This window comes from Stegostoma tigrinum, chromosome 22, assembly GCF_030684315.1.
Source record: "Stegostoma tigrinum isolate sSteTig4 chromosome 22, sSteTig4.hap1, whole genome shotgun sequence".
Classification (NCBI taxonomy): domain Eukaryota; kingdom Metazoa; phylum Chordata; class Chondrichthyes; order Orectolobiformes; family Stegostomatidae; genus Stegostoma; species Stegostoma tigrinum.
The window spans coordinates 8,393,516-8,420,538 of NC_081375.1; the positions used below are offsets into that span (position 1 = coordinate 8,393,516).

General features: G+C 45.2%; 1 protein-coding gene across 3 annotated transcripts in view; it reads right to left on the reverse strand.

Moving 5' to 3' along the window:
- The window catches only part of cep112 (centrosomal protein 112), a 473,221-nt gene that overhangs the window by 24,663 nt on the left and 421,535 nt on the right, over positions 1-27,023 (reverse strand). For all 3 annotated transcript variants that reach the window (XM_059653621.1, XM_059653619.1, XM_059653620.1), the window contains one exon: positions 24,184-24,273. In XM_059653621.1, coding sequence (XP_059509604.1) covers positions 24,184-24,273 — 90 coding nt within the window. The remainder of the gene's footprint in view (positions 1-24,183; positions 24,274-27,023) is intronic.

Genomic DNA, 27,023 nt, shown 5'->3' on the forward strand with positions numbered 1-27,023 from the left:
TGTGTGAGAGAGTGAGTGTATGTGACAGAGTTAGTGCGTGTGAACATGAGAGAGTATGTGTCTGAAAGTGAGTTTGTGAGAGTGTGTGAGACAGTGAATATATGTGTGAGAAAGTGTGTGTGAGAGTGATTGCATGTGAGTGACTGCATGTAAGACAGTGCATGTCTGATAGAGTGAGTGTGAGAGAGACAGTGCATATGAGTGCGTATGTGAAATAGGGTGCATGAGGGAATGAGTGCATGTGTGTGAGTTCACGTGTGTGCGTGCGCATGTGAGAAAGTACACGTGACTGCTCTGGACAATCTCCACCTTGGCACCATTGATACAGACAAGGGCGTACCCACCGTTCTGCTTCCTGGGGGAAATAGTTGAAAGAAAGGAGGCCATAATTCAGACTACAGATCCACTTTAAAGGGATATGACTACTTTCAGGTAATGTGGCTGACAAGTTATGGAGGAAGAGCCTTTGGAAAGGATCAATCGTCACCTCAGCTTTTTGAAAAAGTTGTAGAATCATAGAATTTTTACAGAGGAAAATGCCCTTCGATCCATCATGTCTAATTCCATTTTCCAGTACTTGGCCCATAGCCCTGTATGATTAGTATTTCAACTGCTTATCTAACTACTTCTAAAATGTTTTCATAGCCCCTTTCTATATGACCCTTTCATGTGGTGAGTTCCAGATAACCAATGGCCTCTGGGTGAAAAATATTTCCTAAAATCCCCTCTAAACCTTCTGCTTCTTTTCTTAAAATTTTGACTCCTGCTTTTAGGCCCTGTACAAAGTGGAAAAAAACGTTTCCCTGAAAACACTGCCCCTCAGAACTTTGTCCACCTCAAATCAGAACTCCCCTCAGCCTTTTCTGCTGTCAGGAAAACAACCCCAGCCTATATAGTTTCTCTTCACTACTGAATCACTCCAGCCCAGGCAACATTCTAGTGAATCTCCTCTGCACCCTCGCCAGTGCAATCATATCTTTCCTATGATGTCTTTTTCAGAGCTGCACGCAATACTCTAGTTGTGGCCTAATCAACTTTTTGCACAGTTTCAGCATAACCTCCCCGATCATAAACTTTATGATGCGGAGGTGCCGGTGTTGGACTGGACTGGAGTGAACAAATTCAGAAGTTATATTCCACCAGGTTTATTTGAAATCACTACCTTTCAGAATGCTGAGAGAAGGGTCTAGGCCCAAAACGTCAGGTTTGTGCTCCTAAGATGCTGCTTTGCCTGCTGTGTTCATCCAGCTCCACACTTTGTTATCTCACCTTTCAGAATGCTGCTCCTTTATCACGTGAAGGAGCAGCGGTCTGAAAGTTTACGATTTCAAATAAACTTGTTGGACTACAAATTGATGTCGTGTGACCTCTGATTTCATAAGTTTATGCCTCGACTAATAAAGGCAAATATCCCATATGCCTTCTTTATCCCTATATCTCCCTATCCTGTGCCTGAAAGGGACCCGTGGACATGCAGACCAAGGTTCCTCTGATCCGTGATGGTTCCCAGGTTCTATCATGTATTCTCTTGCCTTGTTTATCCTATCCCAGTGCATTCCCTCACACTTATCTGGAGTGAATTTCATTTGCCCATCTGACCATACCAATTAAATCCTAGGCCACAATAAAGCTATCCTCCTCACGATTTATGACCCCAGTAATTTTTGTAATATCAATAAATTTACTGATCAACCCTTCTACATTCAAGTCTAAACTGTGTATATATACCATAAACACCAAGTGTCTCAACACTGTGGAATTCCACTGGACATAGGCTTCCAATCACAAAACTCCACTTGACCATCATCCTCTGCTCCCTGTCATTCAGCCAATTCCATATCCAAATTTCCTTGGATCTTATGGCTTTTACCTTCGCCATCAGTCTTCCATGTGGGACTTATCAAAAGCCTTACAATGCCTTGCCTCATGTATATGCTTGGTCCACCTTTTAAAAAATTCAATCAAGTTGGTCAGATGTGATCTCCATTTACAGTGCCATGTGGATTGTTCTTCATTTATCTCTGCCTGTCCAAGTGCAGATTAATTCTGTCCCTCAGAATTGCTGCCAGTGGTTTCCCCACCGCTGAGGTTAGACTGACTGGCCTGTAGTTTCATTGTTTATCCCTTGCTCCTTTCATGAATAACAGTACCACATTGGCTGTCCTCCAGTCCATAGGCCAGCTGGTCCTTAATGGCCTCTGCTCTTCCTTACATATCCTTTTACTCTGAAGGCACTCATAAAATAACTCAGGATTTTCCTTTATTTACCTGCCATTCTTCTTTCATGACTCCAAGCGTTGCTCTCCTTATTTCCTTTCTGCATTGCCCCTTGCATATTTTACACCCCTCTAGAGCTTCTGCTGTTTTGAACCCTTGGTATCTGCCATAAGTCATAGAGTTATACTGTGCAGAAACAGACCCTTCGGTCCAACCAGTCCATGCCAATCATAATCGCAATCTAAAGTAGTCCCACCTGCCAGCACTTGGCCCATATCCTTCTAAACATTTCTTATTCATGTACTCATCTAAATGTCTTTTAAATGTTGTAACTGTACTCAGATCCTCTGGAAGCTCATACCACACACAATTTTTAAAAATTGTCCCTCAATTCATTTCTTTTTCAAATCTCTCTCCTCTCACCTTAAAAATATGCCCCCTAATCTTGTAAAGCCCATCCTCCCCACCCAGAGAAAAGACACCTGACATTTATCCTATCTATAACTTTCATGATTTTATAAACCTCTATAAAGGTACCCCTCAACCTCCTATACTCCAGTAAAGAAATCCCAGCCTATCCAGCCTCTCCTTATAATTCAAACCCTCCATTCCTGCCAACACCTGGTAAATCTTTTCTGAACCCTCTCCAGCTTAATAACATCCTTCCCATAACAGTGCAACCAGAACTGGACAGAGTGAATAATGGTACCACAACAGCTGTCATCCAGTCACCAGTCAAAGGGAATATCATGCTGTTATCCTGGCAATAAACGTCTAAAACCTCCAATTTGCTCATGGCTGATTTGGCAGTCTGTGGAACCAGTTTAGGTGCTGAGCTTTGTCTCTTCCAGTCAATCCCTCCATGCAGAGTTTACTTTCACCTCCCTTTGTGCCTGGCATTTCTTTACCGCCCCTCTTGTGGCTGAAAGAGGGGGGAAATGACTGGACGACAGCTCTTGTGGTACCATTATTCAAGAAGGTGGTTGGGATAAATGATGAAACTACATGTCAGTGAGTAACATCTGTGATAGGGATACTAATGGAAAACATTCTGAGGGACAGAATTAACCCACACTTTGAGAGTAAAGGATTAATTAAGGATCGTCAGAATGGCCTTGTCAAAGAGAGATCATGTTTAATGAATTCGATTGAAATTTTTGAGATGCAATGAGGTACATTAGTGAGGCTCATGAAATGACTCCACAGAGGCTGGTATCCTGTCACCATCTCTGATGAAGGGTCTAGGCCCGAAACGTCAGCTTTTGTGCTCCTGAGATGCTGCTTGGCCTGCTGTGTTCATCCAGCTCCACACTTTGTTATTCTGTCACCAAGTCACCTTTTGTGGCAGTTACAAGCAGCAGAAATTATCTGCAGTTTTTCTTTACTGAGATGTGATTTTTTAAATCAAGAATTATAGGTAATCAGTTTTTGAGCATAATGATGTATTATTTTTTATGAACCAGAACAAGCTCCTTCAAAATATATCAAAGAGATGGTCTCGACTCTAATGTTTATCTTATTTAAATGCAAGCGTAAAGTACCATGTTCCAGATGTGATTCGATTGGTCCATTACCAGGCTTTAAGCATGACATATTTTATTACACTACAGTTAAAATATAAACAAAAAAGAATTGAGAAATCTTTACCTCCAATGAAATACTTATCAAGCAAATCTATTATTTAACTACTAATCAACGACAGTTCTAACATAGCAGCATTCCATAAACACAAATTCAGCAAAAGAGATTTTCTGGTGTGCTATTTCTAGTCCAGGAGATAGGAACACCAAGAAAATAATCTAGCAGCGGAGAGAGAACTCAAGCTTTTTGCTCCAGCAGAGAGACAACTATATTTATTGGTTTTATCGACTAAAAGCAAAACCTCAACCCTGGGTCTCTGTGAACTTGGCTCCAACTACTCAGGCTTCTTTTGGGATAAAAAGACATTTAGGGAGCTCAAAGCCATTTACCTACAGCTTCTGAGACAGACATTCCAATGCCACTGGCAAACCTCTCTGCAAGAGAAACAGCACAGAATAAATCCTTCTTAAAGGCACATCTCTTCACATATTATTGTATGTATTAATATTTGTGTCATTGATGCAGCCATTTTGTGGTTTATGAATATGGTATCAACTTAAGAAAACTGCTGGGTTCTTCTTATTATGTATGAAATGAAAGGGAAGAACCTTGTGTAATTATTCACCACGACTGGGAACGAGTTGTAGAATCCAGGTGGTCAGGATACCCAGCAGTTACAAAAAATTACCTTCATAGTCAGATAGCCTGTTGATTCTACTTGTCCACAATTATAAAAGAAGAATGACAACTTGGGCAAGGAATGGAGAGGCCTACTGAAAATTATGGAACTTTTCCCTCAGGATTCCTAAGACCAGAAGATTTAGGAGCAGAATTAAGTCAAGTCTGCTCACTATGCGATCATGGCAGACTTGTTTCTCAATTCCATTCTCCTGCCTCCTTCATTCCCTAACTAATCAAGAACCTAGCTATCTCTTAAATACATTCAATGACTTGGCCTCCACAGACCTCTGTGGCAATCAATTCCACAGATTCACTACCCTTGCCACAGAAAGAAGTTCCTCCTTATCTCAGTTCTAAAGGGTTGTCCCTTCACTCCGTTGTCATGTCCTTATGTCATACTATTAGAAACATCTTCTCCACATCCACTCTATCCAGGCATCTCAATATTCTGTAAGTTTCAACAAGATTCCCCCTTATCCTTCTAAGCTTCATCAAGTATAGATTTAGAGCTCTCAACCATTCTCCATATAACAAGTCCTTCATCTTGGGATAATTCTTCTAAACCTCCTCTGCACATCCTTCCTTATATATTAGGCCCAAACCTGCTCAGAATATTCCAAAGATAGTAGGAACTGCAGATGCTGGAGAATCTGAGATAACAAGGTATAGAGCTGGATGAACGCAGCAGGCCAAGCAGCATTAGAGGAGCAGGAAAGCTGACATTTTGGGACTAGACCCTTCTTTAGAAATTTCTGAAACATCAGCTTTCCTGCTCCTCTGATGCTGCTTGGCCTGCTGCCTTCATCCAACTCTACACCAATTTATCTCACAATATTTCAAATGTGTCTGACCAGATCACAGCCACAGCAATACATCTCTATTTTTGTATTCCAGTCCTCTTGAAATGAATGCTAACACTGCATTTGCCTTCCTAACTGCAAGCTGAGCGTGCATGTTAATCTTCAGAGAATTCTGAACTAGGACTCCTGAGTCCCTTGGTGCTTCAGATTTCTGATGCCTTTCCCCGGTTAGAAAATAGTCTGTGCCTCTATTCTTCGTACCAAAGTGCATAACCGCATGCTTTCCCACATGTTATTCCATCTGTCACTTCTTGGCCCTCTCTGCTGGACTGTCCAAGTCCTTCTGCAGTTTCTCCGGTTCCTCGACACTACCTGTCTCTCCACCAAATTTTGTGTCATCTGCAAACTTAGCAACCATGATCTCCATTCCTTCATACAGATTAGTAATGTATAATGTGAACATGTGGTCCCAACGTGGACTTCTGTGGAACTCCACTAGACATCGGTTGCCATCCTGAAAACTCCCTTTTATTTCCACTCTTGCTCCTGCCACCTTGGGCTCTTCCCTTTTTGGCAGCCTCCTGTGCCGTACCTTGTCAAAGGCCTTCTGGAAATCCAAATAGATCATGTTCACTGCCTTTCCTTCATCTAACTTGCTTGTTAGTTCCTCAATGAATTCTAACAGATTTGTCAGGCATGACCTCCTCTTGATGAAGCCATGCTGACTCAGTCGATTTTACCATGCACTTCCAAGTACTATGCAATCTTATCCTTAATAATGGATTCTAAAATCTTACCAACTGAGGCCAGGCTAGCTGGCTTATAATTTTCTGTTTTCTGCCCCCTCCCTTCTTAAAGAGGGGTGTTACATTAGTCATTTTCCAGCCCTTTGTGATCCTCCCTGACTCCAGTGATTCCTGAGAAATATCCCAAAACACTCCACAACTAGGGAATTACCTTCAAAGTGGAATTATTGCAGTGCCAAAGCCAAATTATGCTGTAGGAAGGAGGGACTGGTACTTCCTAAAAGCAGGGGAGAATGTGGAAATAAAGATCTACAGCACACTTTATCAACTGGAATTCAGTCACACTGAAAAAATCCAAGCAGAGAATGATTACTACACACTTACTAAGAAGAGTGCTTCCTTTCTGAATTGCTTGTGATTAGTTCAGCTGAAATGTTTCCCAGCGCTGATGCCTTTGGAAGACTGGAGTCATAACACCATGATTTAGCATAATCAAGACTGCACACATAATAATTATAAGGCATTCTCTGTTTGTTCTTAAAACATCAAAAATAGTGTGAATTCCTGTAGCTGGGCTGTTGGGAAACTTCAAAATGTATCAGTGATCCACATTCAGTTCAGCTCATTTTATTGTTATTTTCTAAAACTTGGCTTAATGTTACGTTTTAAAAATATTTGTAATTATGACTGTCTTATAATGTCTAGTTCTCAGACACCTCTCTACATTGCTGTGTTATTAATCTCCTTCAATCCTCTGGTTACAGTCTTCTGTCAATCCCACACCTAAACTTTCCTGTGATTTGGTTCGATAGAAACCACATCTGACAGCTCCTGGGTTTTTGGCTCATCCTTCAGAATCTGGTTTTTGTTGTCTTGATCCCCCACCTGCAAAACTCTTTCTTTTTGTTGTTACGCACTGAGAGTTTACGCCAAATTCACAGTGGTGCTGAGTCGGCAACAAAAAGAGACTCAGACAACCCCGCTGAGCACATTAGGTTTCTGTCTTCGATGTACTGCCTGTGACTAAAGGATCCCTCAGATCACATGATGCTGCTGACTATGAACACATTGCAAGAGACGAAAGACCAATGTGGGGAGAATGCTCAAAGGGAATTTGTACTAATCAAGGTGAAATTATTAGTGCTTGGAACACAACATTTTTTTCAGTGTCACTACCAGCATGCTTGGGTCAGGCAGAACGTGGGTTAAAACTTGAATAAAAACCACTTGATCAAGGAATAACAAACATTAAATGTAGAGCAAAAATTCTTTCTCTCCACCTTCTATTTCTTTTATCTATTCACTTCTGGGGTGTGGGCATCACTGGCTAGTCTAGCATTTGTTACACATCCTCTTGAGAAGGTGCCATCTTGAACTGCTGCAAGCCAAGTAGTGTAAATACATCCAAGTGCTGATAGAGAGGGATTCTGATTCAGCAATAATGAAGCTACAGCGACGTAGTTCCAAGTTGGGATGTTGTGCTGCTTGAAGGCATACTTGCAGATGGGTGGTGCCCCCATACATTTTCTGTTCTTGTCCATCCAAGCCATGGAGATCATAGGTTTGGAAGGTGCTCTTGAAGAAGCGTTGTGGAGATCCTGCAATGCATTTTGTACATGCTATACACTACTGCTACTGTGTGATAGAAGGAAGAAGTGAATGTTTAAGATGATGGATGAGATACAGATCAAGAAGGCTGTTTTGTCACAGATAATGTTGAGCTTCTTGAGTGTTATTGGAGCTGCATCCATCTGGGCAAGTGAGGAATATTCGATCATACTTCTGACTTGTCCCTCGTAAGTGGTGGACTAGGTTTGGGGAATCAGGAGATGAGTTATTTGCTGCAGATTTTCTACCCTCTGACCTGCTGTTGTATCCACAACCTTTAGATTGCTGGTCCAGTTAAATTTATGGCAGAAAGTAACTCCAGGATATTAACATTAAGAGAAGTCGCTCCTTTAGTACTCTGATGCTCACATTCTCAGAGTCATTGTCCTCAGCGCCAACTGTGGAAGTGAACCCATTCAGAACTTGGTAAACAATTCTTAAACTCACTTAATCTTGAGGTCTAATATTAAACAGGAAGACTTCAATCCTTGCTGATTGGATTTAAACAGATCTGGGAGTGAAAAGTCAGTGTTTTAATGCATTGTTGTTGAAGTATTTGGCAGGGGGGGGGTGGTGTATGCTTCCACTTCTCCTCTCCTGTTTGATCTTATTCCTTTCTTGCAGACGTATTTCAGAGGGAATCATGCTTTCACTTCTTTTCTACCTGTTTGATCTTATTACATAGAATTTCTTACATCGAAACAGACCTTTTGGCCCAACAGGTCCATGCCATGTGCTCCATATGAGCCTCTTCCAGCCCATTAGACTTTCTTATCTGAAATTAACAGTTCTTTGATTCCATTCTTGGTTGATGCATTTCTTGCACTACAAATAAGTTTGTTGTTCAACAGGGAAATCTGTATAGCATTTTGACATACCCCGATGTTGTGAACGGTGCTATCTGAATGCACCTCTTTCTTATCTTGCCAGAGTGTATTTAATTGAACAGAATTGTTTGCACCAAGAGTCTTGTGTAGGAACATCAAGATATTGATGTTTTTGTTTTACCTAAACAAAACTGTTTACAATCAGGCATAATTTAACAGGAATGTGGCTTTTGGTTTATAGTCTAACAAATCTAGGAAAGTCCTTTTTTGTTTTGTCTAGTTATTTTAAATTCTTGAAAGTGTATCAATTCCACATGATACAGTGGATATTTTAATTGTGTTAATTCAGCATTTACACTAAATCTGCATATTCACTGTTGCAACATGTTCATACTTTGGATAATTGCAAGCCAAGGGTAACTGACACAGATGTTTTGGTACAGTTTGCCCAAAACAGAATCAAAATTATGTATTGAACCAGTCTAAATGTAACAGAGATAAGGAAAGCTCTGTTTATGCTGATATCCAGAACTTGTAATCCAAGCTTAGCATTCAAAAGTTATTGGGAAGAATCAGATTCAACTTAAAATGTTAACTTTGTTTCTCCCTCTGCAGATACATTCTACACAGATAACTGTCTCTAGTTTTAGGTCGAAAAGGCAGATCTAGGTATTTACCAATACCCCACATTTCTTTCCTCATGCAGGATGGCTACTGCCACAATACAGGAAGCTATGTTACAGGCACTGGTGCAGAGGATGAAGCCAGTAAGGTGCCTGAAATGAGAGGCGTTTGGAAATAAGAAACGGCACACTAGCTTCTGTAGTGTGGTCAGACTGAACAATGAGTGAAGGAGCACTGAACTGGAATGTTGCATGCGATCCATGATAAAACTGATCTGCACATATTCATTCAATTATGTATACTGAAAATATTCTATTCTTCACGAATACTGTATATATTCCCTCAACTTTAAAAATATCCAATACAATTAATGGACAAGTTAAGAACATCACACACTGAATATTATTTGTCCCATTAATTCAAAGAATCACAAACATATGGCATAAAGCTGAAGCAGTAAGGGAATCTCTCAGTATGTTCTGCCATTGTAAATGAATCTCACAGTTTTAATTACGGTTTATGGCATCTACTAAATTATGCAATTGGTATCTAGGTGCCAACATAATACATCCAGTTTAAGCAATACACTGCTAACATAGTTATAAGAGCAGGAAAGATAACTGAAGCCAGATAGATAGTTACCATCATTACAGTACCAGAGGAAACACTTTAGCCCATCGAGTATGTGTGTTTCTCCCCACAGAAACCCAATTAGTGTAATTACTTTGCTCTATTCCTGAGACTGTGAAAGTTTGTGTCCCTCAAATTTACATCCAACTTCCTTTTGAAATAATTCATTGTCTCTACTGGCAATCACTCCTGGAGACAGTCAATTTTAGGTCTTTATTACTTGATGCCTGAAAAGGTCTTCCCTTATATCCTTCTGCATCTTTTACCTTTGTGGAAAAGTCTAGGACCAGAGGGCATAATCTCAGAGTAAGGGGTTGTCCATTTAAGACAAAGATAAGATGGTAAATCTGTGGAATTCTTTACTGCGGAGGGCTGTACAGGCTGGGTCATTAAGTATCCTTAAAGTGAAGAACAGCTTTAGTTGACATATCTTATCCAAACCTGCCATAATTTTGTACAAATCCATTTAAAGTACCCTTAATCTCTTTTGCTCCAAGGAGAACAATCCCAGCTTCTCCAACCCAGGCCTATAGGAAAAGTCTCTCATCTTTACCCTCTTTCACATGGTCTGTTTGTCTGCTTTGAGAAGAACAAAAACAGAAGTTGCTGAAAAGGTCAGCAGGTCTTGCAGCATCTGTGAAGAAAAAAATCAGAGTTAACGTCTCGGGTCTGGTGACCCTTCCCTGTGTTTTGAGGAGGGAGCACTGGACCTGAAACATTAACTCTGATTGCTTCTTCACTGATACGGCCAGACCTGCTAACTTTTCCAGCAACTTCTGCTTTTGTTTCTGATTTATAGCATTCGCAATTCTTTCAGTTTTTATTTGGTGTCAGAAGACAGTGAGAACATCAGACTCCAGACTATGCTGGAAAAATAAATCCATGCTAGTCAAGTACTTTTTGTTGTTTGTTCAGCTGTTTCTTCACAAATTATATTACAATGACCACTATAGGATTAATTGAGACAGTTCCAAGAACTTCCTAATTTCTAAAGAGAAATTGAATAAATTGTTTTACTGAAAGTGCATCTGGCCACTGGCCCCAGGAACCTGCTTGATATTATGCTAAACAACAACCCACACTCGATCTACTTTTTGTTCTCCAACATTCCATTCTTCAATCCATTCAAAATTCCAAACACCATTGTCCAGAATCATCTTATAGTTAATTCTACTCAGCTATGCTTTATTCTCATTGACTCAGCAGTAGACAGGATATGTACCCGGGCAATTTTCCACGTTTTCACATTCTATAACACATTCCAGGTGTTGTAACTATACTTGAACAGCTTGACTGGGAGTGTGACTAGTTCAGGAGCACAAGATTTCACTTCTACAGCTGGGGCGATACTATACCCTTTTCTGTACTCAGTGCCTGCAGCAGTTTCTTGATATCATATGGAGTGATCGGAATTGTCGGAAGGTTGGCATCTGAAGTTCTAGAGACCTCTGGAGGTATCAATATATAGGAGCAGGAGTAGGCTATTTGGACCCTTAAGTCTGCTCTGCCATTCAACAAATCACAGAAGATTGGGGCAACATGGTGGCTCAGTGGATAGCACAGCTGCTTCACAGCACCAGGGGCCTGGGTTTGAATTCCCCCTTGGGCGACTGTATGTGTCGAGTTTGCACATTCTCGCTGTGTTTGCATGGGTCTTCTCCGGGTGCTCCAGTTTCATCCCACTGTCCAAAGATGTGCAGATCAGGTGGATGGCCATGCTAAATTGCCCAGTGTTCAGGGATTAGATCAGATTCCCTACAGTGTGGAAACAGGCCCTTCAGCCCAACAAGTCCACACCACCCATGTGTGGGTTTGGGAAATGGGTGGGATGTTTTGAGGGTTGGTGTGGACTTGTTGGGCCAAAGGGCTTTTTTCCACAGCGTATGGACAGATGGAGATTTCCTACCTCAACTCCTCCTTCCCAAAATAACTTCAAATGCCTTAATTCCTTTAGTATCCAAAAATTGATTGATTTATTATTTTGAATATGCTCAATAACTGGACATTCATGTTAGCTGGGGCACATTATCTCAGATTTACAATCCTTTTAAATGTTATTCTCTAGCAAGATTATCCTAAGACTGTGATTCCACATTACAGAATTCCCAGTCAGGGGAAACATTTAATCGGAGTCTACCCTGTAAATTTCTATTCCAACTCACTTCTCATTCTTCTAACTTTCAGGAGTATTGGTTAGTCTCAATTTCCCCTCATAGGACAATTCCTTCATCTCATGAACCAATCTAGTGCACCTTTAATGCACTAAAACTGTATAAGGCACTCTAGATGTGGCCTCAACAATGTCCATTAAAATTGTAGTAAGATGTCTTTACTCTTATATTCAATTCCTTAAAAGCTAACATAACATTTGTCTTCTACATTCCTTGCAGTTCCTCCAGGTGACTTTCTAATCCACACTGGGAATTTAAAAAGTTAATTTAGTTGTCTACATGGCTGTGTTGCATAATAAATCAACATGATACAGTGCAGCAACTCACGAAGGTTTCTTTAATCACACCTCCCAAACCTAAAACAACAGTAGCAGTGCATGGAAACATCATTATCTCAAAGTTCCCAATCAATTTCGACACCATTGCAACATGGATATGCAGCGTTATTCCTTCATCAATGTGTCAAATCCCCAGAACTCCCTAGCTGATAGTACTACAGAAACAATGGCACCACAAATTTTGCAGAAGTTTAATAAGGTGGCTCACTATCTATGTACTGAAGATGAAGGCAGGTTTGGATAATAAGTGCCAGCCTTCCCAGAGAGTCTGACATTTCAATAATAATTTTTTCTGGAAACAAATTAAGAAACCTGCTTGGTTTTGTAAAAGTAACAAAAAAGTTATATTTGTATTTGTATTCAATATATTTATCTCTACACGTGTGTTGCATAATGTGTATAAAAATCATTCATAAAAGGAGTTTGAATGTAAATTGAAAGAACTGCTGACTATTTTGGCTGCCATTTGTGAACCGTAAATCATTAGACACATTTTTTCTTTGATTGATCGTTTGTGATCAATTTTAAATCTCTTGTTCCCCAGTTTTCTTGGGGTTGCAAAAACATGGAACTTTTGGAATGAAAATAAAGCAAAGAACGATGGGTGCTGAGAATCTGAAGCAAAACAGAAATTTCTGGAGAAGCTCTACATCGCTGAGGCCAAACACCAACTCTCCAACACCGCCTCCTACCACCCCCTTGATCATGACCCCAGCCCTGAGCACCAAATCATCATCTCCAATACCATCCATGACCTCATCACCTCAGGGGACCTCCCACCCACAGCCTCTGACCTCATTGTTCCCCAACCCCGCATGGCCCGTTTCTATCTCCTTCCCAAAATCCACAAACCTGCCTGCCCTGGTCGACCCAATGTCTCAGCCTGTTCCTGCCTCACCAAATTCATCTCCACCTATCTGGACTCCATTTTCTCCCCTTTGGTCCAGGAACTCCCTACCTACGTCCATGACACCTACCACGCCCTCCACCTCCTCCAGGACTTCCAATTCCCTGGCCCCCAACACCTCATTTTCACCATGGACGTCCAGTCCCTGTACACCTGTATTCCTCATGCAGATGGCCTCAAGGCCTTCCGCTTCTTCCTGTCCCGCAGGCCCGACCAATCCCCCCCACCCACACCCTCATCCGCCTAGCCGAACTCGTCCTCACCCTCAACAACTTCTCTTTCGATTCCTCCCACTTCCTACAGACAAAAGGGGGTGGCCATGAGTACCCGCATGGGCCCAAGCTATGCATGCCTCTTTGTAGGTTACGTGGAACAGTCCCTCTTCTGCACCTACACAGGCCCCAAACCCCACCTCTTCCTCCGTTACATTGATGACTGTATTGGCGCCGCCCCTTGCTCCCCAGAGGAGCTCGAACAGTTCATCCACTTCACCAACACCTTCCACCGCAACCTCAAGTTCACCTGGGCCATCTCCAACACATCCCTCACCTTCCTGGACCTCTCAGTCTCCATCTCAGGTAACCAATTAGAAACTGATGACCATTTCAAGTCCACTGACTCCCACAGCAACCTAGAATACACCTCCTCCCACCCACCCTCCTGCAAAAATTTCATCCCCTATCCCCAATTCCTCCGCCTCCGCCGCATCTGCTCCCACGATGAGGCATTCCACTCCCGCACATCCCAGATGTCCATGTTCTTCAAGGACCGCAACTTTTCCCCCGCAGTGGTCGAGAACACCCTTGACCGCGTCTCCCGCATTTCCCGCAACACATCCCTCACACCCCGCCCCGCCACAACCGCCCCCAGAGGATCCCCCTCATTCTCACATACCACCCCACCAACCTCCGAATACAACGCATCATCCTCCGACACCTCAGCAATCTACAATCCGACCCCACCACCCAAGCTATTTTTCCATCCCCACCCTTGTCTGCCTTCCGGAGAGACCACTCTCTCAGCGACTCCCTTGTCCGCACCACACTCCCCTCCAACCCCACTACACCTGGCACCTTCCCCTGCAACCGCAGGAAGTGCTACACTTGACCCCACACCTCCTCCCTCACCCCTATCCCAGGCCCCAAGATGACCATCTATATCAAGCAGATGTTCACCTGCACATCTACCAATGTGGTGTATTGTATCCATTGTACGCAGTGTGGCTTCCTCTACATTGGGGAAACCAAGCGGAGGCTTGGGGACCGCTTTGTGGAACACCTCCGCTCGGTTCGCAACAAATAACTGCACCTCCCAGTCGCGAACCATTTCAACTCCCCCTCCCATTCCGCAGACGACATGTCCATCATGGGCCTTCTGCAGTGCCACAATGATGCCACCCGAAGGTTGCAAGAACAGCAACTCATATTCCGCTTGGGAACCCTGCAGCCCAATGGTATCAATGTGGAGTTCACCAGCTTCAAAATCTCCCCTTCCCCTACTGCATCCCAAAAACAGCCCAGTTCTTCCCCTCCCCCCACTTCATCACAAAACCAGCCCAGCTCGTCCCCTCCCCCCACTGCATCCCAAAACCAGTCCAGCCTGTCTCCACTTCCCTAACCTGTTCTTCCTCTCACCCATCCCTTCCTCCCACCTCCAGCCGCACCTCCATTTCCTACCTACCACCTCATCCCGCCTCCTTGACCTGTCCGTCTTCCCTGGACTGACCTATCCCCTCCCTACCTCCTCATCTATACTCTCCTCTCTACCTATCTTCTTTTCTCTCCATCTTTGGTCCGCTTCCCCCTCTCTCCCTATTTATTCCAGTTCCCTCACCCCATCCCCCTCTCTGATGAAGGATCTGGGCCCGAAACGTCAGCTTTTGTACTCCTGAGATGCTGCTTGGCCTGCTGTGTTCATCCAACTCCACACTTTGTTTTCTGGAGAAGCTCAGCAGGTTTGGCAGCATCTGTGGAGAGAAAGCGGAGTTAACTTTGAATCCCGTAACCCTTTATTTGTTACCCAAGTCTGCTGCTGTGCAGCTTGGCATGGTATTGAATGTGTAAACCACACTTTCGTCAGATTCATGAACACCATGCAAACCAAATAAGCCAGTCAATATAGAGTTACATGCAAAAAAGGAAACCTACAGACAGGGAGCTAGGCCAAAATTCAGGTCTAATCTAGCATGACACTGTGCTGTAATAATGATAGGCTAGAATGACAGAGTTGCTACCTTTAGGATGAGATGATAGACTGAGGTCCCATCTATCCTCTCATGTGGACATTAAAGGTTCCATGGCACCAGTTGAAGAAGAGCAGGGAAATTCTCCCCACTGTCCTGGCCCATCTTTATGCCTCAACGAAGATGACAAAAACAAATTGTGTGGTCATTTAAACTCATTTTTAGTTTGTAATTTCAGTGTATAAATAGGCTGCCTATGCTACAACAAGTGACTACGCTTAAAAGTACTTCTCCGGCAGTAAAGTGCTCACGTGTGTCCTGAGGTTGATAAAGATGTGACCAAAATATGATAATTCTTTCCAATCAAATATCAAAACAAACTCAAGTAGCTTGTGGCCTATTCCAGTTCCAAAGGCCTTTGACCAGTAAAACTTTAACAAGGAATTTCTTTTTTGAGTACCTATCAATAAATGACCTCCTATTGTAGACAGAAAGTAGACCTATTCACATCAAAATGAATTATTGGTGCTTTTCTCCAAAGCCTAGAACCAACAGTAGCACACTGGAGAAAGGTGAAGTTAGTCAGAATGATATCTTCACGTGCGGAGTTAACTTTTGAAGCCAGATTGTAAAGGGTTGAAACTTTTCAATCTGAAAGATTGATCAATGAAGACTTTGGTTAGGCCACACTTAGAGTATTGTTCAATTCTGGTCACCACATTACAGGAAGGATGTGGAGGCTTTGGAGAGAGTGCAAAAGAGTTTTACCAGGATGTTGCCTGGATTGGAGGTATGAACTATAAGGAGGGGCTAGAAAAACAGGGTAATAAAACGTGAGGCTGGATGAACACAGCAGGCCCAGCAGCATCAAAGCTGATGTTTCGGGCCTAGACACTTCATCAGAGAGGGGGATGGGGTGAGGGTTCTGGAATAAATAGGGAGAGAGGGGGAGGCGGACCGAAGATGGAGAGAAAAGAAGATAGGTGGAGAGGAGAGTATAGGTGGGGAGGTAGGGAGGGGATAGGTCAGTCCAGGGAAGACGGACAGGTCAAGGAGGTGGGATGAGGTTGGTAGGTAGGAGATGGAGGTGCGGTTTGGGGTGGGAGGAAGGGATGGGTGAGAGGAAGAACAGGTTAGGGGGCAGAGACAGGTTGGACTGGTTTTGGGATGCAGTGGGTGGAGGGGAAGAGCTGGGCTGGTTGTGTGGTGCAGTGGGGGGAGGGGACGAACTGGGCTGGTTTTGGGATGCGGTGGGGGAAGGGGAGATTCTGAAGCTGGTGAAGTCCACATTGATACCATTAGGCTGCAGGGTTCCCAAGCGGAATATGAGTTGCTGTTCCTGCAGCCTTCGGGTGGCATCATTGTGGCACTGCAGGAGGCCCATGATGGACATGTCATCTAAAGAATGGGAGGGGGAGTGGAAATGGTTTGCGACTGGGAGGTGCAGTTGTTTATTGCGAACCGAGCAGAGGTGTTCTGCAAAGCGGTCCCCAAGCCTCCGCTTGGTTTCCCCAATGTAGAGGAAACCACACCGGGTACAGTGGATGCAGTATACCACATTGGCAGATGTGCAGGTGAACCTCTGCTTAATGTGGAAAGTCATCTTGGGGCCTGGGATAGGGGTGAGGGAGGAGGTGTGGGGGCATATCCAACCTGTCTCTGCCTCCCTAACCTGTTCTTCCTCTCACCCATCCCTTCCTCCCACCCCAAGCCGCACCTCCATCTCTTACCTACCAACCTCATCCCACCTCCTTGACCTGTCCATCTTCCCTGGACTGACCTATCCCCTCCCTACCTCCCCACCTATACTCTCCTTTCCACCTATCTTCTTTTCTCTCCATCTTCGGTCCGCCTCCCCCTCTCTCCCTATTTATTCCAGAACCCTCACCCCATCCCCCTCTCTGATGAAGGGTCGAGGCCCGAAACGTCAGCTTTTATGCTCCTGAGATGCTGCTGGGCCTGCTGTGTTCATCCAGCCTCACATTTCATTATCTTGGATTCTCCAGCATCTGCAGTTCCCATTATCACTAGAAAAACTGGGGTTGTTTTCTCTGGAGCAGTGGAGGCTGAGGGGAAACTTGATAAATTCTAAAAAATTATGAGTTGCATACATAGGGTTGATGGTCAGAATCATTTTCTCAGAGTTGAAATGTCTATTTCAACTAGGAGGCATGCAGTTGAGGTGAGAGGGGGAAAGTTCAAAGGAGATGTGACAGCCAGGTTTTTTACAGAGAGTATCAGAGATAATGGGAACTGCAGATGCTGGAGATTCCAAGATAACAAAATGTGAGGCTGGATGAACACAGCAGGCCAAGCAGCATCTCAGGAGCACAAAAGCTGATGTTTCGGGCCTAGACCCTTCATCAGAGAGGGGGATGGGGGGAGGGAACTGGAATAAATAGGGAGAGAGGGGGAGGCGGACCGAAGATGGAGAGTAAAGAAGATAGGTGGAGAGGGTGTAGGTGGGGAGGTAGGGAGGGGATAGGTCAGTCCAGGGAAGACGGACAGGTCAAGGAGGTGGGATGAGGTTAGTGGGTAGCTGGGGGTGCGGCTTGGGGTGGGAGGAAGGGATGGGTGAGAGGAAGAACCGGTTAGGGAGGCAGAGACAGGTTGGACTGGTTTTGGGATGCAGTGGGTGGGGGGGAGGAGCTGGGCTGGTTGTGTGGTGCAGTGGGGGGAGGGGATGAACTGGGCTGGTTTCGGGATGCAGTAGGGGAAGGGGAGATTTTGAAACTGGTGAAGTCCACGTTGATACCATATGGCTGCAGGGTTCCCAGGCGGAATATGAGTTGCTGTTCCTGCAACCTTCGGGTGGCATCATTGTGGCAGTGCAGGAGGCCCATGATGGACATGTCATCAAGAGAATGGGAGGGGGAGTGGAAATGGTTTGCGACTGGGAGGTGCAGCTGTTTGTTGCGAACTGAGCGGAGGTGTTCTGCAAAGCGGTCCCCAAGCCTCCGCTTGGTTTCCCCAATGTAGAGGAAGCCGCACCGGGTACAGTGGATGCAGTATACCACATTGGCAGATGTGCAGGTGAACCTCTGCTTAATGTGGGATGTCATCTTGGGGCCTGGGATGGGGGTGAGGGAGGAGGTGTGGGGACAAGTGTAGCATTTCCTGCGGTTGCAGGGGAAGGTGCCGGGTGTGGTGGGGTTGGAGGGCAGTGTGGAGCGAACAAGGGAGTCACGGAGAGAGTGGTCTCTCCGGAAAGCAGACAGGGGAGGGGATGGAAAAATGTCTTGGGTGGTGGGGTCGGATTGTAAATGGCGGAAGTGTCGGAGGATAATGCGTTGTATCCGGAGGTTGGTAGGGTGGTGTGTGAGAACGAGAGGGATCCTCTTGGGGCGGTTGTGGCGGGGGCGGGGTGTGAGGGATGTGTCGCGGGAAATGCGGGAGACGCGGTCAAGGGCGTTCTCAATCACCGTGGGGGGAAAGTTGCGGTCCTTAAAGAACTTGGACATCTGGGATGTGCGGGAGTGGAATGTCTTATCGTGGGAGCAGATGCGGCGGAGGCGGAGGAATTGGGAATAGGGGATGGAATTTTTGCAGGAGGGTGGGTGGGAGGAGGTGTATTCTAGGTAGCTGTGGGAGTCGGTGGGCTTGAAATGGACATCAGTTACAAGCTGGTTGCCTGAGATGGAGACTGAGAGGTCCAGGAAGGTGAGGGATGTGCTGGAGATGGCCCAGGTGAACTGAAGGTTGGGGTGGAAGGTGTTGGTGAAGTGGATGAACTGTTCGAGCTCCTCTGGGGAGCAAGAGGCGGCGCCGATACAGTCATCAATGTACCGGAGGAAGAGGTGGGGTTTGGGGCCTGTGTAGGTGCGGAAGAGGGACTGTTCCACGTAACCTACAAAGAGGCAGGCATAGCTGGGGCCCATGCGGGTGCCCATGGCCACCCCCTTAGTCTGTAGGAAGTGGGAGGAGTCAAAAGAGAAGTTGTTGAGTGTGAGGACGAGTTCAGCTAGGCGGATGAGAGTGTCGGTGGAGGGGGCCTGGTCGGGCCTGCGGGACAGGAAGAAGCGGAGGGCCTTGAGGCCATCTCCATGCGGAATGCAGGTGTACAGGGACTGGACGTCCATGGTGAATATGAGGTGTTGGGGGCCAGGGAATTGGAAGTCCTGGAGGAGGTGGAGGGCGTGGGTGGTGTCACGGACATAGGTGGGGAGTTCCTGGACCAAAGGGGAGAAAATGGAGTCCAGATAGGTGGAGATGAGTTCGGTGGGGCAGGAGCAGGCTGAGACGATGGGTCGACCAGGGCAGGCAGGTTTGTGGATTTTGGGAAGGAGATAGAAACGGGCCGTGCGGGGTTGGGGAACAATGAGGTTGGAGGCTGTGGGTGGGAGGTCCCCTGAGGTGATGAGGTCATGAATGGTGTTGGAGATGATGGTTTGGTGCTTGGGTGTGGGGTCATGATCGAGGAGGCAGTAGGAGGTGGTGTCGGAGAGTTGGCGTCTGGCCTCGGCGATGTAGACATTCCACTCCCGCACATCCCAGATGTCCAAGTTCTTTAAGGACCGCAACTTTCCCCCCACGGTGATCGAGAACGCCCTTGACCGCGTCTCCCGCATTTCCCGTGACACATCCCTCACACCCCGCCCCCGCCACAACCGCCCCAAGAGGATCCCCCTCGTTCTCACACACCACCCTACCAACCTCCGGATACAACGCATTATCCTCCGACACTTCCGCCATTTACAATCCGACCCCACCACCCAAGACATTTTTCCATCCTCTCCCCTGTCTGCTTTCCGGAGAGACCACTCTCTCCGTGACTCCCTTGTTCGCTCCACACTGCCCTCCAACCCCACCACACCCGGCACCTTCCCCTGCAACCGCAGGAAATGCTACACTTGTCCCCACACCTCCTCCCTCACCCCCATCCCAGGCCCCAAGATGACATTCCACATTAAGCAGAGGTTCACCTGCACATCTGCCAATGTGGTATACTGCATCCACTGTACCCGGTGCGGCTTCCTCTACATTGGGGAAACCAAGCGGAGGCTTGGGGACCGCTTTGCAGAACACCTCCGCTCAGTTCGCAACAAACAGCTGCACCTCCCAGTCGCAAACCATTTCCACTCCCCCTCCCATTCTCTTGATGACATGTCCATCATGGGCCTCCTGCACTGCCACAATGATGCCACCCGAAGGTTGCAGGAACAGCAACTCATATTCCGCCTGGGAACCCTGCAGCCATATGGTATCAATGTGGACTTCACCAGTTTCAAAATCTCCCCTTCCCCTACTGCATCCCTAAACCAGCCCAGTTCATCCCCTCCCCCCACTGCACCACACAACCAGCCCATCTCCTCCCCCCCACCCACTGCATCCCAAAACCAGTCCAACCTGTCTCTGCCTCCCTAACCGGTTCTTCCTCTCACCCATCCCTTCCTCCCACCCCAAGCCGCACCCCCAGCTACCCACTAACCTCATCCCACCTCCTTGACCTGTCCGTCTTCCCTGGACTGACCTATCCCCTCCCTACCTCCCCACCTACACCCTCTCCACCTATCTTCTTTACTCTCCATCTTCGGTCCGCCTCCCCCTCTCTCCCTATTTATTCCAGTTCCCTCCCCCCATCCCCCTCTCTGATGAAGGGTCTAGGCCCGAAACGTCAGCTTTTGTGCTCCTGAGATGCTGCTTGGCCTGCTGTGTTCATCCAGCCTCACATTTTGTTAACTTTTTACAGAGAGTGTTTGGAGTCTGGAACGTGCTGCCAGGAATAGTGGTGGAGGGAAATTCTATTGGGCTTTTCAGGGACTTTTAGATAAGCACGTGAATATGCAAGGAATGGAATCATACAGGCTGAAGGGATTAGTTTAATTTGCTGTGATGTTCAGGCACAAAATTGTGGGCTGAAGCACCTGCTCCTATGCTGTACTGTTCTTTGAACTGTTACTTTTTTCAATGGATATGGTTATATAAGATATATGGCACATAACCAGGCCATTTGGCCCATACAAACCATGCTGTTCCACATGTGGCTCCTCTAATCTTTCTCAGATAAACTGTCTTCTGATGATAGCTTGAGTAGTTTGGGTCTGTAAGACCCCAGTGAAACTTACAAAACCTTTGACAGGATGTGATGGGGTGGGGGTGTAAATAAAATGTTCCCCTGTCTGGTCTAAACCAGGGGGCATAATCTCAGGATAAAGGGTAGGCGAATGAGGACTGAGATTTGGAAGAATTTCTTTACTCAGAAGATGGTTTATCTTTGGAATTCTCTACCCCACAGTACTGTGAAAACTCAATTATTGAGAGAGTGTTCCAGACAGAAATCAATACATTTTAGGAGATTACGACATTGACAGACACAGAAATAGTGTGGGAAAGTGGTTTTGAGGTAGATGATCATTTATGATCTAATTGAATGGCAAAGCAGACTTGAAGGGCTGAATGGGCTCCAGCTGCTCCTAATTCTTCTTCTGTTCATGATTTGAAACCTGACCTCTATTTTGTAATTCTTCAGCATTCTTTTCCATACAAGTACGGAAACCCAGTCTGTTAATCCTTTCTTGATATATGTACCGTATCTAGTATCATACCACATATCTTCTTTGCATGACAGGATGCAGAGATGGGCTGAGAGGTGGCAGATGGAGTTCAACCTGGATAAATGCGAGGTGATGCATTTTGGAAGGTCGAATTTGAAAGCTGAGTACAGGATTAAGGATAGGATTCTTGGCAGCGTGGAGGAACAGAGGGATCTTGGTGTGCAGATACATAGATCCCTTAAAATGGCCACCCAAGTGGACAGGGTTGTTAAGAAAGCATATGGTGTTTTGGCTTTCATTAACAGGGGGATTGAGTTTAAGAGTCGTGAGATCTTGTTGCAGCTCTATAAAACTTTGGTTAGACCGCACTTGGAATACTGCGTCCAGTTCTGGGCGCCCTATTATAGGAAAGATGTGGATGCTTTGGAGAGGGTTCAGAGGAGGTTTACCAGGATGCTGCCTGGACTGGAGGGCTTATCTTATGAAGAGAGGTTGACTGAGCTCGGTCTCTTTTCATTGGAGAAAAGGAGGAGGAGAGGGGACCTAATTGAGGTATACAAGATAATGAGAGGCATAGATAGAGTCGATAGCCAGAGACTATTTCCCAGGGCAGAAATGGCTAGCACGAGGGGTCATAGTTTTAAGCTGGTTGGTGGAAAGTATAGAGGGGATGTCAGAGGCAGGTTCTTTACGCAGAGAGTTGTGAGAGCATGGAATGCGTTGCCAGCAGCAGTTGTGGAAGCAAGGTCATTGGGGTCATTTAAGAGACTGCTGGACATGCATATGGTCACAGAAATTTGAGGGTGCATCCATGAGGATCAATGGTCGGCACAACATTGTGGGCTGAAGGGCCTGTTCTGTGCTGTACTGTTCTATGTTCTATGTTCTATGTTCTATGCATCATCTCCAGTGCTTACATATATTTTTATAATACGGAAACCAGACTGCAAGACAGTGTTTGAAGTGCAGACTAACAAAGATTCAATATGGGTTTAAGCTTCACTTCCCTATTTTTCAATTTGCTAATGGCCCTAATTTAAATTAATTTAGGCAATCTCAAATTCCTAGCCTGTGAGAATTGAGAAGCATAAAACCATGTGTAATTATTGGTATTAAAATCAGCTATCTCCTTCAGAAAGGCCACAAAAATAATCAGTGTAGGAATGGAAATATCATACTGCAAGCAGAGGGTATTTCTCTGAAACTGTCATTCAGCACAGTGTTGAAAATTACTTGAATTTGACCTGAGATGGTATGTTCACAGCATACATCAGATGGAAAATGGAGGCTGGATAACTCAGTTGGCTGAATGGCTGGTTTATGATGCAGTGATACCAACAGCATAGAGTCAATTTCTGCCGAGCTGATGTGGCTCTCCTTCTCAACCTCCTCCCTCACCTGAGGCAAGGTGACCCTCAGGTTAAACTCTCTGTAAAATGACAGAGCAGCCCAGTGGTCTGGTAAGACTATGGTAACTTTACCTGTTTAGGTGGAAAATGTCATGGCATCTAGCACAAAGATGAGGACCGACAATAGGCTGAGTCCTTGCAATGCATCAATGTAATTCTAGTACATACAAGTGAGCCACTTAGTCCTTCTATCCATGTCTGCATTGTATAACATCATGGCTGATCGGTCTTTGGCCACAACTCCACCTTCTGACCATGATAGCCTTTGACTTGCCTATTAGTCAAGAATCATACCTACCTTTGTCATAGAGTCATAAAGCATGGAAACAGACCTTTCGGTCCAACTATTCCATGCCGACCATTATCCCAAACTAAACTAGTCCCAACTACCTGTGCTTGGCCCATACCTCTCCAATCACTTCTTATTCATGTACTTATCCAAATGTCTTTTAAATGTTATTATACTGCATCCATCACTTCCTCTGGAAGTTAATTCCATACAAGAACCATTCTGTGTGTAAAAATGTTGCCCCTTATCTTTTTAAATATTTTTCTCATTTCACCTTAAAAATATGCCTTCTAGTCCCCACCCTACGGAAGACACCTTCCATTCACTTTTTCTATACCCCTCACGATTTTATAAAGCTCTATAAAGTCACCACTCAACCACCTCAAAAAGTCTCAGCCTATCCAGCTTCTCCTTCTGACTCAACCCTCCATTGAATTGAATGACCTTTAAGCTTCAATTGAAGCATCAATCAGAATCCAACAGCAAAGAAGTTGCTTTGTATCCATTTCCTGCATGTCCTTGCTTTTCCCTAATAACACAAAAAAATTTTCCTTTCCAAGTATTTATTCAATTGACTTTTGAAAGCTATCACGGAATCTGTATCTACTATCCCATTTTTTGATCATACATCAGGCTTCATCCATTAATCACTGATCCACTGTTACTTCTTGTCTCTTACCTGTTCCTGAGTCTCCAGCTCTTTGTTTTGTATGGCATTTTCTAACACTTGTATCTGGTTGCGGTAGCTTTCTGCTTCATTTTCCAGAGCCTAATCAAAATGCAGCGAAGAGAAAGAAATTAATTTGTGCTACACGGCTGACACTTCAGATATTTAAAATAAAACATATGGTAATGTCAAAGAAAATGTTTTAGCAGAAAATAAATTCACTGGATTTGCTGTGAGATTCTTTTCCTATGTTTCTCTAATCTTCTTACAGTTCAAGGATTGTGTGAGCAGACTGTTTCTGCGGAAAGATCTCAAGAACTGATGTATGAAGTGACTCCACATATTGTAAGTCTCTTAGCCCCATTCATGATTTTACAAACAGACTTCTACATAAAATGTATCCAATTGGCCAACCCTTAGCCAGCACTTTTTAAACAAGGACTATGCCACAAGGAAATGCTGAGACACCAATGAGAACAAACATATCCCACATCATTAAACTTAGACTTAGAAGGCAATTCAAAGAAATAGTGCCAATGCAGTACTTTTGAAGAGTGGTAATGGTTGCAAAGTAGGAAACATAACAGCATTTTCCACATGGCAAGACTGCACAAATAAACAGTAAAAGAAATGATCCGAACATTTGTTTTAATGATGTTGAAAGAAGGATAAATGCTAAACAACACAAACAAGAGAACACCCCTGCTCTTCGTTGAATAGTGCTATGACTATTTGGCATTCCATTGAACGGGTAGACGAGGCTTTTGTTTATCGTCTTATCCAATGACAGATTTTCAATAGTGCAGCATTCCTCTGCACTTATTGGAGTCTCAGCAGGAATTATGAATTGAAGTCTCTGAAATAGAACTGAAACAATAATCTTCGAGACTAGAACTTCCAAATGGCACCTCCTTGCTGTCTTCTCCTACAAACATCCTGCAGCCTCCTCCACTTTCCACCATATATCTTCTGTGGCCTCACTAATTTCACATCAGCTAGTTACTGTCATCATGTTCCCGCAACAAGCCAAAGATTTTCTGATTCTTAAAATAGATATACAGAAAATTACAGAAGATTCTCATGTCAGGAATATAGAAGTAAAGATTTTGTCTTTTCCAACTTAAGAAATTTCAATAAATTATAAATCACCAAAAATCTATGTCTGAAAATATATTAACTAAAATATTAATATATAATACCATCAGCTGGACGTATAAATGTCTTGGGACTTTTTGCAAGGAACACTTTTCAAAGTGATGGTCACTGGCTACAAAAGCAAAGATGTTGCATTTGAGAAGAACAGAAGCTGCTTGGATAGAACCACCAAGACTGCAACACCGTAGAAAGAAGTCACATGGCCCGGTTTAGCTTTGTGCAAGTTCATGGAATATGAATGAGGTAATCTTCCACTAGCGAGTGTCACCAGATTGTTGAACCATGGGCATATCGTCACCAATTCCATGTCTACATAAGGAGGGATATCAGCCAAATGCAGAAAAACAGAATTTAGTTCAGTTTCGGCAACCTGGTTGCCAGGGGTAGGTTTGGCCGAAGGGTCTGTTTCCATGCTGTATGGCTCTAGGAGTCTATAAAGGATGTTTTCCATCAGACTTTCACTTGATTACAATGAGTGAATTTACCCTCTTGCTGCCCAGGGCCACTGAAGCAAATTAAAGCGGTTCAATTGTTCTTCTCACTAACTCAGCTGAAGGTAGCAATCAATCTGGGTTCCAACACCATTCATGACCTCATCACCTCAGGGGACCTCCCACCCACAGCCTCCAACCTCATTGTTCCCCAACCCCGCACGGCCCGTTTCTATCTCCTTCCCAAAATCCACAAACCTGCCTGCCCTGGTCGACCCATCGTCTCAGCCTGCTCCTGCCCCACCGAACTCATCTCCACCTATCTGGACTCCATTTTCTCCCCTTTGGTCCAGGAACTCCCCACCTATGTCCGTGACACCACCCACGCCCTCCACGTCCTCCAGGACTTCCAATTCCCTGGCCCCCAACACCTCATATTCACCATGGACGTCCAGTCCCTGTACACCTGCATTCCGCATGGAGATGGCCTCAAGGCCCTCCGCTTCTTCCTGTCCCGCAGGCCCGACCAGGCCCCCTCCACCGACACTCTCATCCGCCTAGCTGAACTCGTCCTCACACTCAACAACTTCTCTTTTGACTCCTCCCACTTCCTACAGACTAAGGGGGTGGCCATGGGCACCCGCATGGGCCCCAGCTATGCCTGCCTCTTTGTAGGTTACGTGGAACAGTCCCTCTTCCGCACCTACACAGGCCCCAAACCCCACCTCTTCCTCCGGTACATTGATGACTGTATCGGTGCCACCTCTTGCTCCCCAGAGGAGCTCGAACAGTTCATCCACTTCACCAACACCTTCCACCCCAACCTTCAGTTCACCTGGGCCATCTCCAGCACATCCCTCACCTTCCTGGACCTCTCAGTCTCCATCTCAGGCAACCAGCTTGTAACTGATGTCCATTTCAAGCCCACCGACTCCCACAGCTACCTAGAATACACCTCCTCCCACCCACCCTCCTGCAAAAATTCCATCCCCTATTCCCAATTCCTCCGCCTCCGCCGCATCTGCTCCCACGATAAGACATTCCACTCCCGCACATCCCAGATGTCCAAGTTCTTTAAGGACCGCAACTTTCCCCCCACGGTGATTGAGAACGCCCTTGACCGCGTCTCCCGCATTTCCCGCGACACATCCCTCACACCCCGCCCCCGCCACAACCGCCCCAAGAGGATCCCCCTCGTTCTCACACACCACCCTACCAACCTCCGGATACAACGCATTATCCTCCGACACTTCCGCCATTTACAAT